Source organism: Anneissia japonica, unplaced genomic scaffold, assembly GCF_011630105.1.
Source record: "Anneissia japonica isolate Jap-2015-1 unplaced genomic scaffold, ASM1163010v1 scaffold287743_len2803612_cov181, whole genome shotgun sequence".
Taxonomy (NCBI): Eukaryota; Metazoa; Echinodermata; class Crinoidea; order Comatulida; family Comatulidae; genus Anneissia; species Anneissia japonica.
The window spans coordinates 592,996-611,156 of NW_022733259.1; the positions used below are offsets into that span (position 1 = coordinate 592,996).

An 18,161-nucleotide genomic window follows, 5' to 3' on the forward strand; every position below is an offset into this window, starting at 1 on the left:
TGATTTTTAACTACTTGACCATGATTTTTTGGGGGCGCGAGTAATTTTTGGAGGGGCGTGCACATCCCCTTTCCACGCATCCCCCTAGATACCCCACTGAGGTTCTTAGATGGACAGACACATAAACATAACAATGGAATATCCCATTATTAATTATGTATTTGACATATTTGACAGTTAAGGTGCTAGTTCGTCTTACAAAGACAATATTAATAGTCCATTTCTTCCATTCAAAATTGATAGAATTTTTAAAAATTTTGTCAGAACTACATAGGCGCTTCTATTTTAATACTTTGGCAATATATGAGTAGGTGGCTCTAAAGAAATGCCCTCTTTCAATACAAATCATATAAAGATATAAATCTCTTAACTACAATGCAATAAAATATAAAAAGTCAATTTAAACATGAATGCATGCCATTTTTGGTGGCAAATTGATTTTAGCCCCTCATGAAATTACACCTTTCTCATGCCCAGTCCCAAATTTACTATTATTGCCAATTTTCAGAAAATTACAAAAAGAAAGGGTCCTGGGACACTGACCATTTTCAAGATTTCAAGGTTTATTGACTGGTCAAACAAAAGTTAAACATGGTTCAAAACTTAGATTGATTATACATTACACTGTCTAAAAATAACAAAATAGATAATAAACATAATATACTGACAATTATTGATATGAAAAAATAGTTGAAATTATTAAAATGTAGTTAAAAACATGTTAAAACATTAATAATAATATTTTTATTTTATTCAGGTATGAGAACATAAAATGTCAGCAGTAGAAGACTGAAATAACTGAATTTACAATATGAAACAATACAAATGACACATAAATTCAAATATTACCTAAAAATGTAATAAATTCACAATTCAATTACAATTAAATTTTGAAAAGACAATATACTGTACAATATTGCATTTTTATAAAAATAGAACCGATAAAAAAATATATATACCAATAGGAATTAAGAAAATGGGATCATATGTAGGCCTATAAAATTGAAAATTCAAATACATTAATTACTAATTACTGTATTATGTTTTTAAAATTTATTATTTACAATGTTAAGATTATTATATTACTATAATTTACAAGATTATTAAAAATTACATTAATGACAAAATTTAAATTGATACATACAGATACAGTAAAATAGCATATAAAAATTTGAAGTCAAATTCATTTATTAATAATATTTATTTATATAGAACATTAATAATAATTATTATTATTATTTATTTATATAGTGCATTTTCAGATTAATATCTGTTAAATGCGCTTTACATTAAAAGATGATAAAATTCAATTAAAAAATATGCAACATTATACAATGAAGTTAAATACAAATATATTAATAGAAAGACTACAAAAATATAATTATCATTATTAATTTACATCATTGCAATTAATTTAAAATTTGAAAATTCACAACCAACAAAATAAATATTTATTACCATATAAAATTATTTACAATTATTTTTCCAAAGTATTAAAATACACACTAGTCTAATTTCCTTCAGCAATTAAAAGCACTATTTTCAGGTTAAAAAATAATTTTACACCTCAACCCCAAAGGTGAATACTCGCGCTAGCAATGATCACCCATAATTTTTAATTTAGCATCTATAATAAAATTTAGGAATTTGATCTGAGCATGAAAATATTCAATATATAAAATTGCACACTCAGTTATGTAGAACTATTTGTTGTCAAGTACCAAAATTTTGTAGCCACAAATAACATTTAATGTTCCATGTCAAGCCGTGATCGCAAACCAAACATGTGTAGGCCTTTGGTCACAAATATAACAATGACCTTTATTGCATATTGCAAGGCATCTATATCTGAGCAACCACTATTTGTAGAAAGTTTCAAAATGAACTCTCTAGTACCAATGATTACCAAGATACAAAGGTTCCTTGCAGAATAGGCCTAAGTTCAAAAACAGCATTTCTGAACATTTTTTAATAAACTATTTCATTAGACCATAGAGAAAGAATAGATACAGTATATATTCTGAACAAAATTAGATACCAAAAAAATCAATGTACGGTCAGTGGTTTCTGGGATATTAGTGTTTATGCCAATAGGGCCACCATCATTGAATTATTACTTCTTGGTTTGTTTTTTTAATTCCTTCACATCCCACAGCAACACTCGCCACTAACAGGATGGAACGATGCTAAACCAAATTATAAGGCAAGCATCTTAAACGCTATTTTAACTCCACAATTAGTCACTTTCGGGTGGTCCGATTTTGTCTTATTTTGGATGTGGTAACAAGATAAGTCATAAAAACTTTCTGTTGCACGTTGTCCAGGTCCGGGTTTCACCGATGTTAAAGCCTACAATCGATCATAAGCATACACACTTTTTGGAATAATGACCTATTAAAATCGTATGTAGATCAGGAGCCATAGCACGTAAACCATTTAGTGAAGCGCTGTTGAAGAGGTAATTATTACTGATGTCTATACATGTTAAACCTAACATTACATTCTCACTCACACAGATTCTTACCATATCATTCACAACCCCGCCTCTTAAACTGCACCTACTCATTTCAAGCGTACTCAATTCAGGACACATAATAAGTAATCTAGCTAGTACAGCGCCCTCAATTGCACTCAGATTATTATTACTTATGCTAAGTTCTTCTAAATTCAACAAAGTTCTACTAGAAAATACTCTCACCATATCATTTACAACTCCACCTGATAAATAGCACCTACTCATTCGAAGTGTTCTCAGTGTGGGAAAAATGTCAAGCAAACTAGCTAATGAGGTACCCTCAATTGCACTCAGGTTATTATAACTAATGTTTAGTTTTTCTAATATTGACAACTTAACTTCCATCTTGGAAAATAGTCCGACCATGTCATTCACAACAAAACCTTATAATCTGCAATTCTGTACGTCAATACAATTCATATTAGGGACCATGAGGCCAAGTAAACTAGCTAGCGATGTGCCATTAATTGCACTCAGATCATTATTACTGATGTAAAGCTCTTCTAAACTCAACACAACATTTCTGCTAGTGCAGACTCCGACTAAGTCATTCATAACAATTCCAGATAACCTACAATTTGTTATATTAAGTCCACACAGATTAGGAGACATGATAAGTAAATCAGCTAGTAAAGCGCCCTCAATTGCACTCAGATCATTATCACTGATGTCAAGATGTATTAATTTCAACAAAACTTCCTTTTTTCTCAAACATTCTCTGACCATATCATTCACAACTACACCTGATAAACTGCACCTACTCATTTGAAGTGTACTAAGTTTAGGACAAATGACAAGAAAACTAGCTAATAAAGCGCCCTCAATTTCACTCAGGTTATTCTCACTGATGTTGAGTTTTTCCAGTATAAACATATTTTGCTTATTGGAGCATATTTTAACCATATCATTCACAACAAAACCTGATAATTTACATTTTTTTATGTCAATATAATTCAGATTAGGGGCCAGGCCAAGTAAACTAGCTAGTGAAGCGCCCTTAATAGCACTCAGATCATTATTACTGATGTAAAGTTCTTCTAAATTCAGCACACGAAGTATACTAGTACAGATTCTGACCATATCATTCACAACAAATCCTGATAACCTACAATTCGTTATATTAAGTCCATGGAGATTAGGAGACATGATAAGTAAATCAGCTAGTAAGGCGCCCTCGATTGCACTTAGGTCATTATCGCTGATATCAAGACATTCTAATTTGAAAACGCCACCTTTTTGATATTTCTTGGAACATCTGTTCATTGTACTACCTGTTACAAGACAGTTGTTTAAATTAAGGACAGATATGTTTGGTGCATGGAACAGTATGTGAGTTAATAATAACGGATGAAGTGAGTTGTTTATCAAATAAGAAATTTCATATTGAAAACTAAGTTTATGAAATTCATCCAGTAAAACATTAACAACACCTTCATTACGTAGGTGAGTACTGTCCTCAAACAAGACATTTTGGTCATTAAAAGCAATGAATAAATGAGCTATCACTTTTCCAAGAAATTTAGGTGGCATCTTCATGAATTGAGATCTTTTTAACAGACTCGCGATCTGATTTTGAAAATCCTTAGCCTTTCTTATCAATTGCAAGAAAGTCCAATTTTCATTGACAGTTGGGTCAATGTAATGGATACACCTCCACAGAGAATTACATATGTCAAGAATATGAGGTTTCATTTCAAAACTGTGTTCAGAAATGTAGTCAGTTATCGTCTTTTCTACATTTATCCTGTTTTCTTCCTTAACATGATTTAAGTATGTCATTAGAGAAAATGTTGATAAATTTTCTGTTATCCAAAGTTTTAGAAATTTGCCAGCTTCAGCTCCTAGAAAGCCAATAGCAAACATTCGCGCCATCTCCAAATGTTCATTAATTCTTATCACCTCCCATTCATTTAGTCCTAATGGATTTAGTTCAATGATTGGATTTTCAAACCCACCAGTTAAGGAATCGACTTTGCATAAATTGCTTATGTAAAATCCTACCAACGATTCGACAATCAACTTATGTGGAGGTGTAAACACGTCTTCAAAGTCATCTTTGTAAATTGGTGGATCTTTGTAAACAAATCCAAGTTTTAAAGCCAATTCAACCTCCTCTTTATTCCCCTCCATATTAGCTTTGTTTATGGAGAGCTTATTTGTCTTTAGAGATTCATACATACATTTTCCCAGTACAAGCATAGCGTGTATGTACTTCACTGGAGTTCTTTCAAAGATTGAAATTTTTCTCATTGTTGCAACCTCATGTTTATCAATGTACATATTTAATATACACCGGAATACTTCTTTAAAGAGTTCAGATTTATCTGTTGGAAGGTAATGTTTATCTTCCCAAATGGCACATACACTAAGAAGCAACATTGGGTTTTTACAAATTGGTAGAGGATCAAATTGCTTGCTATCTGTCCTTTTGCTTTCATCCAAAATTAGCTCACTAATTAGCCAGTCCCCCAGTTTAGGCTTTTTGCGGTATTCAAAGTATTTCTTAATATACCTCTCGATATTTCTTTCATTAAATCCCTTCACATTTACATGAACATCACTTACTTTAACAAACTCATTTTCATATTCTGACCGTGATGTAATTATTACTTTGCTGTTTATCAATTGTTCTTTTCTGAACAAGCTTATTGGACTCTTCATATTGTCTTCCAATTCATCTAATCCATCTAGTAACAGCACTATCTCATGATCATTTTTCACTATGAATCGTTTAATAATCTCAGATCCTGGTTTCAGTTCAGTTTTCAATTCAAATTCTTCAACGTCGATGCCTTTCAAAATTGTACTCAAAATGCTTTCGTTAATATCTCTGATCTTTACAAGAAATATCAATTTTCCTTTAAAAGTTTCATCTAGATCATTAGCCCAATTGTATGCTAAAAATCTGAGAAGTGTAGACTTACCAATGCCCCCCTCACCATCGATAAAAACTCGACATGCAGGTGTGCATTTAATAATATCTGAAACCTCTTGAAATGTTAATGGCTTCTTTACTTTGGTCTCTTTATTTTCTTTAAGCAGTTCCAAGTCAGTGAACATGTGTGCAATGTCTACTTCATGATAAGAATTCCATGTTGCTGGAGTGACCCGGTTCGCTTTGCTGCACAGCATTTTCATTCGTTCAAGCAGATAATTTCTGATAGTTTCATCTGTAATTAAATTGATCATAAATTTATTTACAGATGATAATTTCTGGTATTATTATCATCTGTAAATAAATATTTTATATATTGACTGAAAATAAAATATATAAATAAAAACATCATCCCACACACTTAGTCTAATGATTTAGTGTGTGTGTCCATCAATCAGTCAATTTAGTAGTAGTAGTAGTAGCAGTAGCAGTAGCAACAGCAGTAGTAGTCAAGCTTTATTTATTCACGAAAACATAACTCATCAATTTACATGCTGCTTTTCATCGTGGTCATGGTAAAAAAGAAAACAAAATATGAATAAAATTTACAAAACATACAATATAAAAGAAAAAGTTAATACAGTATAACAAAATAATGTAATTTACATTCTACAAAGTAATTTATAAGAACAGTATATTTTATTTTACTCTAAACAGAAAAAAAGTACATTTATAAACATTAACATTACATTGAGGAATATAAAATAAGTTTTTTGAAAATGCTTTAAGTATTTGAAGTTTGTACATCTGAATTTAGTTTGTTCTATTCAATAGCTCCGCGGTATGAAATACTTCTCCTTTTTATAATTAGTTCTTGGTTTTTTAGATATATACATAGATACTTTTACAAAAATCGTAATAATTATTAGTTAAAGGGAAAACATAAGTTAGATAAGACGGGTGCCATATTGTTTAATATTTTGTATACTAGAATGTTGCAATCAATAACTTGTTTATTTGTTTATTTTCATCTAGACTATATAAATTACACCCAAATGCTTACATGAGTGTACTATAGTAAGGTCCTTTCCGTTTTGTTTATTTACAGTTGTAGTTACATTTGCTAAGCGTTGTCTTGATCCAATTATAAATTATGATTTTTCCATGTTTAGGCTAAGTTTGTTAGCTGTAACCACTTATACTCTGCTTCTAGATCATTACAGTATTTATACTTTGAATAGTGAACTTGATGAATAATATATTGCTGTGTCATCAGCATACATGCTTACTTTACATTGTGAAACACTATTTTGGAAGATCATTAATGTATAGTAGAAAGGCAAGAGGACCTATTATTGAACCTTGTGGTTATTCCACATCGAATATAATTATTTGATGGTACTCTATCAATACATGTAAACTGAATACGATTACCTAAATATGGTTTAAACCAATCAAGTGTGAACCTACTCACAGTTCTAACTTATCTAATATCAATCAATCGACTTATTTCATATACACTCAATCAAAGGTACAGTACTAGATGGTTGAGACTAAAATTTTGTTTCCAACCAGAATTCAAGTTGATCAATAAACTCATAATAATTCATGGGTAAAAAACGAATAGGGCCTACAATGAATGTTCTTAGATATATGGAACAACTTATATAGTCCATATGAAGTTTATTATTAACACGTAGGCCCTACTACTCTACAATGCATCAACTATCTCAGGTTGGTAACATAACATGTGTAGGCCCACAACAGGTAATCGCATCAATTCATGGAACTAAATCGTTAAACATTTTAAATAGTAGGTATCTTACCTTCGTTCTTCGGGTTCCCAGGTGTGTTAATATTCACATGCATATTCTCAATGTTGGGGTTTATAAGTATTAGTCCAGTTGCAGTTGCTGCAACTAGAAAACAAATTTCATGATGTTATACCTCTTATGATGTTATACTTAACATTAACTTTTGCTGTGTTCTCACACGGCAGCAAACGGTTAGCAGGATCCGGATCCTGCTAACCGTTAGCTGCCGTGCGTCCATGCAAGAAAATCCCGATCCGGATACCAACAATATGATGATCGAATCACTGGCCAATAAGAAACTGAAAATTGTAAACGCGTATGTGTGATTGGTTGATGATAGAAATGCCCTCAACTTGCTAACCGATAGCGCTTGCTAACCGTTAGCGGTAATCCTTATACCGCTAACGGTTAGCGCTAATCGATCGGGCGTTCTCACGCAGGTGCTAACGGTTAGCGCTAACGGTTATCTCCCTATCCGGATACTAGGACTCTTGTGAGAACCAGGCATATAATAGTTATGCCGCCCCTCTGATAGTTTGATTGATACAGTACTGCCGGAAAGGACCACTGCTAGTCAGCAGATGTGCCCTCATCATCATTGTAATAAAATTGACCGTTGTTTGCTATGTAACTTTCTAACAGTGCCAGTATTAGTAATAATTGTATTTTATTGGATTAATAAAGCTTTTATCTTATCCTAGTGTTGGGTGTCCTGTGCGAGATAAAGGAGAAAAATAATTGTGAAAAAGCAAACAGAACTAATGTGGAGGGATTGTGCAGCAAAGAAAATGTGGAAAATAACTTTAGTCGTTGAAGTTGAAGTATGCATAAAAGAGATTGTATATAAACATATCAATTAAATGGTATGAATTTATTGTAATTACAAACAATTTTGAAACATTTTCTATAAACTTTCGTTCTAAAGATTATTAAATAATCTGTCAACGCGTGTCGTATTTTAATCTAGGTAACTATTTAAAAACTGTGATGTTGTGTGTCCCGTAGGTAAAAATAGAAAAAAGTTGCCAAATCGAAATAATCGGATTTTCTGTACTTCCATTTAATATAATCGTGTAGATTATTATTTTTTATTTATTAATAGAAAGAAGTAAATACTTTTTTTAAACCAAAGTATCTTCAATCCATAGAAATAAATTCAATTCAAATTGGTTAAAATCAGTGACATGTATATTTACAATTCGTGATTATCATCATCATCATCATCATCATCATTATTATTATCTTCACCATTATCATCGTCGTGGTCATTGTTGTCATCAACATCACCGTCGTTTCGTCGTTATTGGCATGTTTGCATTGTAACAAAACACCAATACACATATGCCTACACAATTACTATTCTGAGAAAGTAACTATACAACAACAGCCGGAAATTAAGAATTAATATTACAGGAATTTTTCTAACAATAACATTGTTTTTACCTGTCTCAAAACATCCATTCCTTTCGGTTTGTTTATCTGCAAACATAATAAAATATAAGTTTATATTACAGTATAAACTTTACATTAAGTTGTAATTATTTCAGTTATAATAGTTATATTTTATCTTAGAAATTTATTAATAATTTCATCAACCCAATGCAGATGCGAATATATAGAGTAGTTGTTAATGATGCCGCGCTAAAATGCATATCTATACCGAATACATGGATGCATATATGCCAACATTTAGATGGTAAAAAACGGGAGTATTTGGCGGGAAGCGCCACCGAAAGCCCTGGCCTGTTGGATGGGGTGGAGGGAGAGGTGTGTCCCCATTACATTTCCTAAAAGCTTGCCTTTTAATTAGCTATTGTATGTACAGTATTATAAGGATAAATCATGATGTGTATTGAATAATAAAATTATTGATTTTTTTATTATCTGGATTCGACACTTGAGCATAAATTAATATGAATAATTACTGGACCGGTATTTTAGCAACTTTAACTTCATGTCTAATCATTCGACGTAAGGTATGGTCCAACTACGTCACTATTACTTATATAAGTATTAGTCGTAATTATTATTAACCTTCATTTAAAAACGATTTCAGGCCGAGCAAAATATTGAAAGACAACGTAAATTTTGAGGTTTTTTATAGTATATTTTTGAAAAAAAGATATTAATATATAAGTACGCAATTTTAAACTGGTATATATGCAATTTTAAACTGGGAGAGCATGTGGAAAAATGTGAGAAAAATAATTGAGCGGGAGTCAGTTCACAAAAACGGGAGTCTCCCGGCCAAAACAGGAGTGTCTGTATGTATGTGGATGGTGTTACCGCTGTCTCTTATACACATCTAGATGTGTATAAGAGACAGCCAACAATATGATGATCGAATCACTGGCCAATAAGAAACTGGAAATTGTAAACGTGTACGTGTGATTGGTTGATGATAGAAACGCCCTCAACTTGCTAACCGATAGCGCTTGCTAACCGTTAGCGTCAGTATTATAAGGATAAATCATGATGTGTATTGAATAATAAAATTATTGATTTTTTTATTATCTGGATTCGACACTTGAGCATAAATTAATATGAATAATTACTGGACCGGTATTTTAGCAACTTTAACTTCATGTCTAATCATTCGACGTAAGGTATGGTCCAACTACGTCACTATTACTTATATAAGTATTAGTCGTAATTATTATTAACCTTCATTTAAAAACGATTTCAGGCCGAGCAAAATATTGAAAGACAACGTAAATTTTGAGGTTTTTTATAGTATATTTTTGAAAAAAAGATATTAATATATAAGTACGCAATTTTAAACTGGTATATATGCAATTTTAAACTGGGAGAGCATGTGGAAAAACGTGAGAAAAATAATTGAGCGGGAGTCAGTTCACAAAAACGGGAGTCTCCCGGCCAAAACAGGAGTGTCTGCATGTATGTGGATGGTGTTACCGATGCCACCAAACATTGGTAATATTGATATCGAAGGATAGCATTCGGGAGTAAAGTACATAATATCAATATCTCATTCTTTTTAAATTATTTATTTATATTATTATATTATTATCATTATTATTATTATTAATTAATTAATTACCAGTAATTAATCTAAACAATTCTAGCAGATTTAATATTAATACTAACAATATAAACAATTCTAGCAGATTTAATTTTAATAATAACGTTTGAGGGCAAATTTAGTCAATTTCAATGATTGTGATCTACATATATTTATTAATTGATTTTTTTAATTAAAAATTAATGGTAAAGTATTATCATTAATAGGTTAAATTAGTTTAGTGTTTAGGCCTATATATTTTAATATGTTAATATTCATAATTGTATATATCCAAAATGAACCATGTTTAAGGACATTGATGTTTATATATTTCATTTGGTAATTTTGGCGAATTTGTATATAGAACTTTTGAATTTTGTAATGTTAATGTATATTGTATTTAATTTCAATGCCTCTATTTCTATTATATATTTTTTAATGTAATGCAGTCAAATTCAGCCATTCGCTGTCGAATGTAAATTATATACCGAAATAAATAAATATCGAATGCTAGGTTAACAATACCGGACAAACAAAATCATAACAATATTGAATACATAGGGTAGGTTTAACAATGCGGGGTGGGCTAGGGTGCTTAGGGCTGTAGGCTTATCTAACCTACAAAGACTAGGTCTATTTTGTGCTTTCCATCGTTTAATTTAGGGTTGTTTTTTATTTTACAATTTACAATAAATGACACATATATACAGTACCGATATGTCATTTGACTTTTTCCTTAAGTATCATCTAATTGTTATAATTACATATTAATTAATATTGACATTTTTCTTTTCTTTTTCATTTTTTGATAATGAAATGTGCTTGTCTTACCACGATCATGTTGACAGCATAAACTTTTTGATTCCATTTTCTCTTCTGTGACAAATGAATCTACAAAAATACAAGAGCTTTTTATTATTTTTACTTTCCACAAAAAAATTTATTATAACTAAGCCATCTTGTAAACAATGCACTGAATTACCAAGTGAAAAAAATCAAATGTTTTATTTTTTAAAAATGTAATAGGGCCTACTCATTAGAATAACATTATATACTTCAAAATATATACTGGACATCCACCTGATACGTTTATATTCTGTTAAAATAATATTTAAAAACTGTCCACATTCTGTTAAACACGTATGGATTGCCTGGTGGTTTTTAACGGTCACTGTATCTTGTAGTCTATAATTCTGATCTTAAAACAGTTTTATTTCTGAAAGTTAATTACGTGGTGTAAACAATTAACACTATGTTTACTTGCTTGCCATAACTTTAACAAATATAACATTGTTATTTTTCTCACGACAAAAAACGTATGCCCCTGAAGCTAGATGGATTTATGTAAATGCCATAGTAAAGTTTAGAATAAGCTACAGATTGCTGTATTAAAAGAATGGTTCCAAATTATCATAAGCAAAATTATCTACAAAGAGTTGAAATGTATATAAAACTAAATACACTGGCGTATACATCGGCCATTTTAATTCTTCGACTGTATGAACAAAATTTCCACGCATCTTTTCTTTTAGAAAAAAAAAAAAAAAAAAAAAACCAACACCAGGATCCGGTGCATGTCGCTTGCAAAGCGAACATCATAACCAACTTCTAGACCACGAATGCGTTTTTAGTTTTAGTGCGATCCGGTAGCCATTGAGAGCCTTCAATCATTGTTCCTTGGAGTTTAGACCGTGACAAACCATTCTAGAAAGTTTTATTCAGATCAATTGAGCAGTTTTTGAGATATTTATTATATAGGTCTGGTCCGTTCTAGTTTGAGGGTCTCCACATGTACACCCTTTCTCTCAGTGGCGGCGCCAGCTGGGGAAGTGGGATCAAGCCCCCTCCCCCCCCCCCGTCGGACAGAATTCGTCGGGCAGTCAGACGATAAAAAATATAAAAATAGGCCCACACCAAGCCAACACATGTCTGTCACAGTCTGAGAATGCCATTTCCGGCCATCCAGAGGTTGCTATTTTTAAAAAACCTCATTTTGGAGGGGGAACCCTTCTCAACTTCTTCCAGCTCGGGCGTACGAGCTCAAGTCCTCCTGTCAGACAGCTTAGCCCCCAAAAACATATCCAAGAGCCACCACTGCCTACTCTGAAACGTCACCAAAATTGCATACTTTTTCTTTGGGCATGACGAACCCTTTCAGAAAGTGTTTCAGAAGCATTTATTGATTTTTTTTTAATATCTAGGTCTGGGAAGTTCCCTTCAAATGTTCCTCCTATCCACACCCTACTCCAGCTCATCACCAAAAGTTAATAATTTCTTCCTTTGAACATGACAAAACATTTTATTTTTCATTCAGATCATAATTCAGTTTTTTAAGATATTTAGATATGCGATGTTTAGCACTTTAAATGACCCCAAATCTAGATCGTCTCCAAAATTTAATCATTTCTTCCTTGTTACTTGTTTGACTCTTCCAGAAAGTTTCATCCAGATCAGTAAATCAGTTTTTGTAATATCTGCTCGGGGACGTTTTCCTTTAAAATTGTCCTCATGGTTACACCCTATTCCGGATCGTCCCTAAAATTTAATCATTACTTAACTGGACTATGACAAAACATCTTAGCCAAAATATGTTTCGCAGCTGTGGATATCACGTTTGATACCAATGAGGTCATAGGCCTATGTTAGGTATTCTAGTAAAATACATTCTAAAATTAGCATTTTAGGATTTTACACAAACCAAGAGCACAACTGCCGTACAGATTGAGTCCTCGCACTTTTTGAGGTGCATCTCGTCGTTTCGCCACTGTTAGGCCTGTCTACTAAATGGATGACTGACTAAACCAGTTATTGACTAATTGATTAGTCGATAATTTATTAATTGATTTTATTTTTTTTAAATAACCCAAGAAAGCCAGCATAATTCAGTTATGTTTGCTAAAAGTTAAAGAAGATAAAACAAGTATTGTAGATGTGTGAAAGACTTATCCATAAAAAATAAATTAATGCTACTCACATGTTACCAGCTCTGATATCAGTCTATCTAATTGTTCACATAAGACATACAATTAATCTTTTAAATTCCAGTAGCTTTTCCATCGAACCCAAAATATGTTGTGTTACCTATATGAGCAAAACTGATAGAAACTGGATTACTAACTTCCGACGAGAGGTCAATGTATTTATTGTAATATGTATTTCTTATTTCCGTTTTGTACTTCCTTTGTATGCCTAAGTTTTAAAGCTATTATATTCTAGACCTAGTAAATCAGTATTTTATTTTGGGTTATTCACAAAAAGGGTGTAACCACTATGGAAGTTAGGTCGAGCAATTTAGGAGTTTCTGGAGCCTTCGTCCTTGCACCCTCTCCAAGGGGCTCGGGCGGTCCCTGGTCCGTCCCGTCCTGCATTATTTTTTCCCCATACTGTTAAAGCAGAAATTATAGAGGGCGCTGAGTTGTGTCAGTCAGGTGAACTAAATATACATGAATATGCATGCTTGACTCCCCTCGCGAAACAGAGTTCAGTGGTGTATCGAGTTCAATGCGTGAATGAACGATACTGCGTAGGCCAAAATCACTTTAAAAGCCCTTGGTAGTCAAGAGAGTGTGAAAACATTAATGGGTTATAGCCTACTTGTGATAATATCCGTATGACTAGACACAGTTTATGTAAAGCATGGTCTTAGAAACATTGCATTATAATGCAAGGTTGGCGACCAAAAAACAAGGGTGTTGTAACACCCTTGTTCCGATTTTTGGTGTTATTATGCGCGGTGTTACATTTTATAGTAGACCTAACACTGCCCATCTGGCCACTCCTGTGTGCCCATTATCGCCAAAAAATTTCTTTTTTTTCCATTTCTTGGGAACGTTTTTACCGTATGAACATAAAAAATGTTGTAAATTGAAAAATGTAACAGGACCAACAGGTTATAACATCCAACTGATACTTTTTTTCAGTCGTTAAAAATTACCCTTGCGGAAGACAAAAAATAGAAGAAAATAATAATAATAATAATAATAATAATAATAATAATAATAATAATAATAATAATAATAATAATAATAATAATAATAGGCCTAATAATAATAATAATAATAATAATAATAATAATAATAATAATGAATAAAATACTGAACAAATATTAAGAACAACAAAGATATGTATTAAGTTGCTTGTTACTTGTTATTCGTTGCTTGTATAGCGCTTTTCTTTTCAGTTATTTTGCTTATGATAATTTGGAACTGTTCTTTTAATACAGTAATCTGTAGGTTATTCTAAACTTTACTATGCCATTTACATAATTCTGAGAGAATATCACAATATTTAATGGGAGCGATAAATCTAGCTTCATGGGTAAACGTTTTATGTCGTGAGACAAATAACAATGTTATATTTTCCCATGTTAAAGTCATACTAAGCAAGTAAATATGTTTATAACGGTATAGTGTTAATTGTTTACACCACGTACTTAACTTTCAAAAATGAAACTGTTTTAAGATCAGAATATAGACTACAAGATACAGTGACCGTTAAAATCCATAATACAATCCATACGTGTTCAACAGACTGTGGCCAAAGGCATTAGTTTTTAAATGCTATTTATTTAGATACATACATTGGGTACATACATTAGATACATACATATGCATATACATTTTAACATTAATTGCATATTAAGTAATAATAGTATGAATAAATCTATTTCTGTTACATAATTACTAACTTGTGGAAGCGGTTTGGCGCAACTGTTTTGATTTCCTAACTTTATGGTCGGGGTTTTAATCCCTCGCTGTGCATTTCGCTTGTGTCCTTAAGCAAGGCACTTTGTCTTCATTGCTTCTCCCCACCCAGGAGTATAAATAAGTACCTAGTGGGGTTGCTTGCTACTGCGCCAATATGGCAGCAACTAAAAGTATGTGGACCCAATGGCAGGAGAAAACCTTTCTTCCTTGTTACTTGTTTAACTCTTCCAGAAAGTTTCATCCAGATCAGTTAAGCGGTTTTTGTAATATATGTTATGTGACGTTTCCCTTTAAATGGTCCTCATGGTTACACCCTATTCCGGATCGTCCCTAAAATTTAATCATTTCTTAACTGGACCATGAAAAATCATCCTAGCCAAAATATGTTTCGCAACATGCATAAACAAAAATGACGGAAACTGTGGATATCACGTTTGATACTAAAGAGGACATATGTTATTATTATATTGCTAGAAACTGGATAACTAACTTCCGACGAGAGGTCAATGTATTTATTGTAATATGTATTTCTTATTTCCGTTTTGTACTTCATTTGTATGCCAAGTTTTAAAGCTATTATATTCTAGACCTTAACTGGACCATGAAAAATCATCCTAGCCAAAATATGTTTCGCAACATGCATAAACAAAAATGACGGAAACTGTGGATATCACGTTTGATACTAATGAGGACATATGTTATTATAAGTTATATCGTAATAGTTTCCGTTATTTTCGCTATATGTTTCCGTCAACTCGTATTCTACTCAAATACATTATAAAAATTAGCATTTTGTGGTTTTACACCAGCCAAGAGCACAACTGCAGTACAGATTGAGTCCTCACACTTTTTGAGCTCAGTTGCATCTCAATGAAGCAATTGATTACCCACAGTCAAACATGCGTTAAGCTGCATTAACACTGGATCCGAATTTTCTGATCCGAAGACCTACCAAACCGATTAGAAAATAAAATCAGTGAGTAAGAATAGGGATGCATGGCGTTCAGCGCATCTAAAAAGCATCCGGATTTCGGTTCGTGTCCGATGTGAATGCAGCTTTAATTGGAAAAACGAAACTGCAGAAGTCTGCGCCTTTCAGATGCCCTTAATTTAAATCAGATACCTGGAACTCATTGTAACTGTGTTTAGATTACAGTACCATACAATTCTAGTAAACTGTACACCCTATTCCGGATCGTCCCTAAATTGAATCATTTCTTAACTGGACCAGGAAAAATCATCCTAGCCAAAATGTTTCGCAACATGCATAAACAAAAATGGCACCGTCTTTATATTGGTATTTTCAAGCCTATTAGACAACCCGAAGAAAAAGTGATCAAGAAGTCGTAGGCCTACAATTATCATGTGGAAAGTAAGTTTCTGTCCGTCTCTGGATTTTTGTAGTGTTTTTTTTTTCTCTTCTGTGGGGTAACCCACCTTTATTCAATATCATTTTCATCTTTGTATTTATGTACAAGCAACACGATTCTCTAAATTATAAAAACAAAGTTTTAAATAACAAATGCAAACATGGATAATAACAATAATATTTTCATTTATGTGAATTACAATTATCTTTTTTCTTTAGTAGAATCTATTCTTATTGTCAATTTATTTCCATACATTATCTCAACTTGTTTCACCTTAACCATTTAACATAATTAACACTATTAATACCTTTCTAGAATATTGCCTGAATTCAATTATACAGTAGCTTTTCCTTTAGTTGAATACCTACGGTATCTCTGTTTAAATTGTTTAATTTTTTTATGTGAATTTTCATTTCAATAAATTTATTACAAGAGAGAGACTTTAGATCTCAATCTAAAGATGACCTGCTGATTTTTGTAGTGTTAATAGAGTTTATTATTTAAATATTGGAATAGTAGGCCTACCTTATGGAATAAAACCAGGGGCGAATTTAGAGGAAAGTCCGGATAGAGGTCACGCGACAAGCGAATCACCGAGCGGGGGTGGTGTTAAGATTTTGTTTAGAAATGCTTTTGAGACCATAGACACTGATAGAATTTAAATCGACTATTAGCTTGTTTCTCTATTTTTAGGGGATAGGGGATAGTCCCATGCTCCCTGTATCCGCCCCTGATAACGAGTAATTGAATGATCATTTGACAATGCTTATTTATATGCAAAATCTTTATTGGAACTTGGTTCAATACATTTATCATTAAGTATGTTATCTGCACGCTGTAATGAAATGGACGTACGCAAACGACGATTTATGCATAGACCTAATTTGTACGTTGCACGCAAATATTGAAATAAAAAATGTGTGTGCAAAAAATTAGTTGATTACCGTATATTGCTAAATATTCACACGATATTTTTTACATTGTATACATTACTAATATGCAAGGGGCCCAACATTTTCTCTCCCGGGCCACTATTAGGCCTGTCTACAGAATGGATGACTGACTAAACCAGTTATTGACTAATTGATTAGTCGATAATTTATTGATTGATTTTATTTTTAAAAAATAACCCAAGAAAGCCAGCATAATTCAGTTATGTTTGCTAAAAGTTAAAGAAGATAAAACAAGTATTGTAGATGTGTGAAAGACTTATCCATAAAAAATAAATTAATGCTACTCACATGTTACCAACTCTGATATCAGTCTATCTAATTGTTCACATAAGACATACAATTAATCTTTTAAATTCCAGCAGCTTTTCCATCGAACCCAAAATATGTTGTGTTACCTGTATGAGCAAATCTGATATGCCAGTGCTAGAAACTGGATTACTAACTTCCAACGAGAGGTCAATGTATTCATTGTAATGAATATTTTATATTTTTGTGTTGTACTTCCTTTGTATGCCTAAGTTTTAAAGCTATTATATTCTAGACCTACTAAATCAGTATTTTATTTTGGGTTATTCATAAAAAGGGTGTAACTACTATGGAGGTCAGGTCGAGCAATGGTCACGTCAATGGGGCCTGAAGACACTGACCTCCGTCGGAGAGAGATACTCCCTCCCGTAAAGGAACGCAACACAATTCGGATAAAAAATATGTATGTACTGTACTATCTCGAACAAAAGCCGATGCCATCTTGAAAAGAAGGCCATGAGCTCCTTCTCGAGGTTACTTTTGCAAACTAAAGAGGGGCTTCAATTCGAGATGGGCTTCTTCTCGACATTAAGCCCATTGGACTTCTATTCGAGGTTTTACAGTAGGTCGGCACTTATTTGAACCACAGAGTGTATACAT

At 32.4% G+C, this 18,161-nt stretch overlaps 1 protein-coding gene across 2 annotated transcripts; it reads right to left on the reverse strand.

Annotated features, from left to right (window-relative positions):
- Nucleotides 1-1,425: 1,425 nt before the first annotated feature.
- LOC117116068 (NLR family CARD domain-containing protein 4-like) lies at nt 1,426-18,129 on the reverse strand. Of its 2 annotated transcripts, none has more exons than XM_033260010.1 (5): nt 17,544-18,129; nt 11,058-11,117; nt 8,648-8,683; nt 7,217-7,309; nt 1,426-5,685 (listed from the first exon to the last, which is right to left on the reverse strand). In XM_033260010.1, exons 2-5 carry the CDS (start codon nt 11,092-11,094, stop codon nt 2,900-2,902), a joined length of 2,952 nt encoding a protein of 983 aa, XP_033115901.1. In that variant the 5' UTR covers nt 11,095-11,117; nt 17,544-18,129; the 3' UTR covers nt 1,426-2,899. The 2 variants fall into 2 exon arrangements, with proteins under 2 accessions (XP_033115901.1, XP_033115900.1); XM_033260009.1 differs by lacking the exon at nt 17,544-18,129 and adding an exon at nt 13,201-13,295.
- Nucleotides 18,130-18,161: the final 32 nt, after the last annotated feature.

Excerpts from the sequence above, each read along its gene's own strand:
- LOC117116068 (XM_033260010.1), bottom strand. The coding sequence starts at position 11,094 with ATGGAATCAAAAAGTTTATGCTGTCAACATGATCGTG. Across the intron at positions 8,684-11,057 it reads ATGCTGTCAACATGATCGTG|ATAAACAAACCGAAAGGAAT; the intron begins GTAAGACAAGCA and ends TTATGTTTGCAG. Across the intron at positions 5,686-7,216 it reads TGGGAACCCGAAGAACGAAG|ATGAAACTATCAGAAATTAT; the intron begins GTAAGATACCTA and ends ATTTAATTACAG.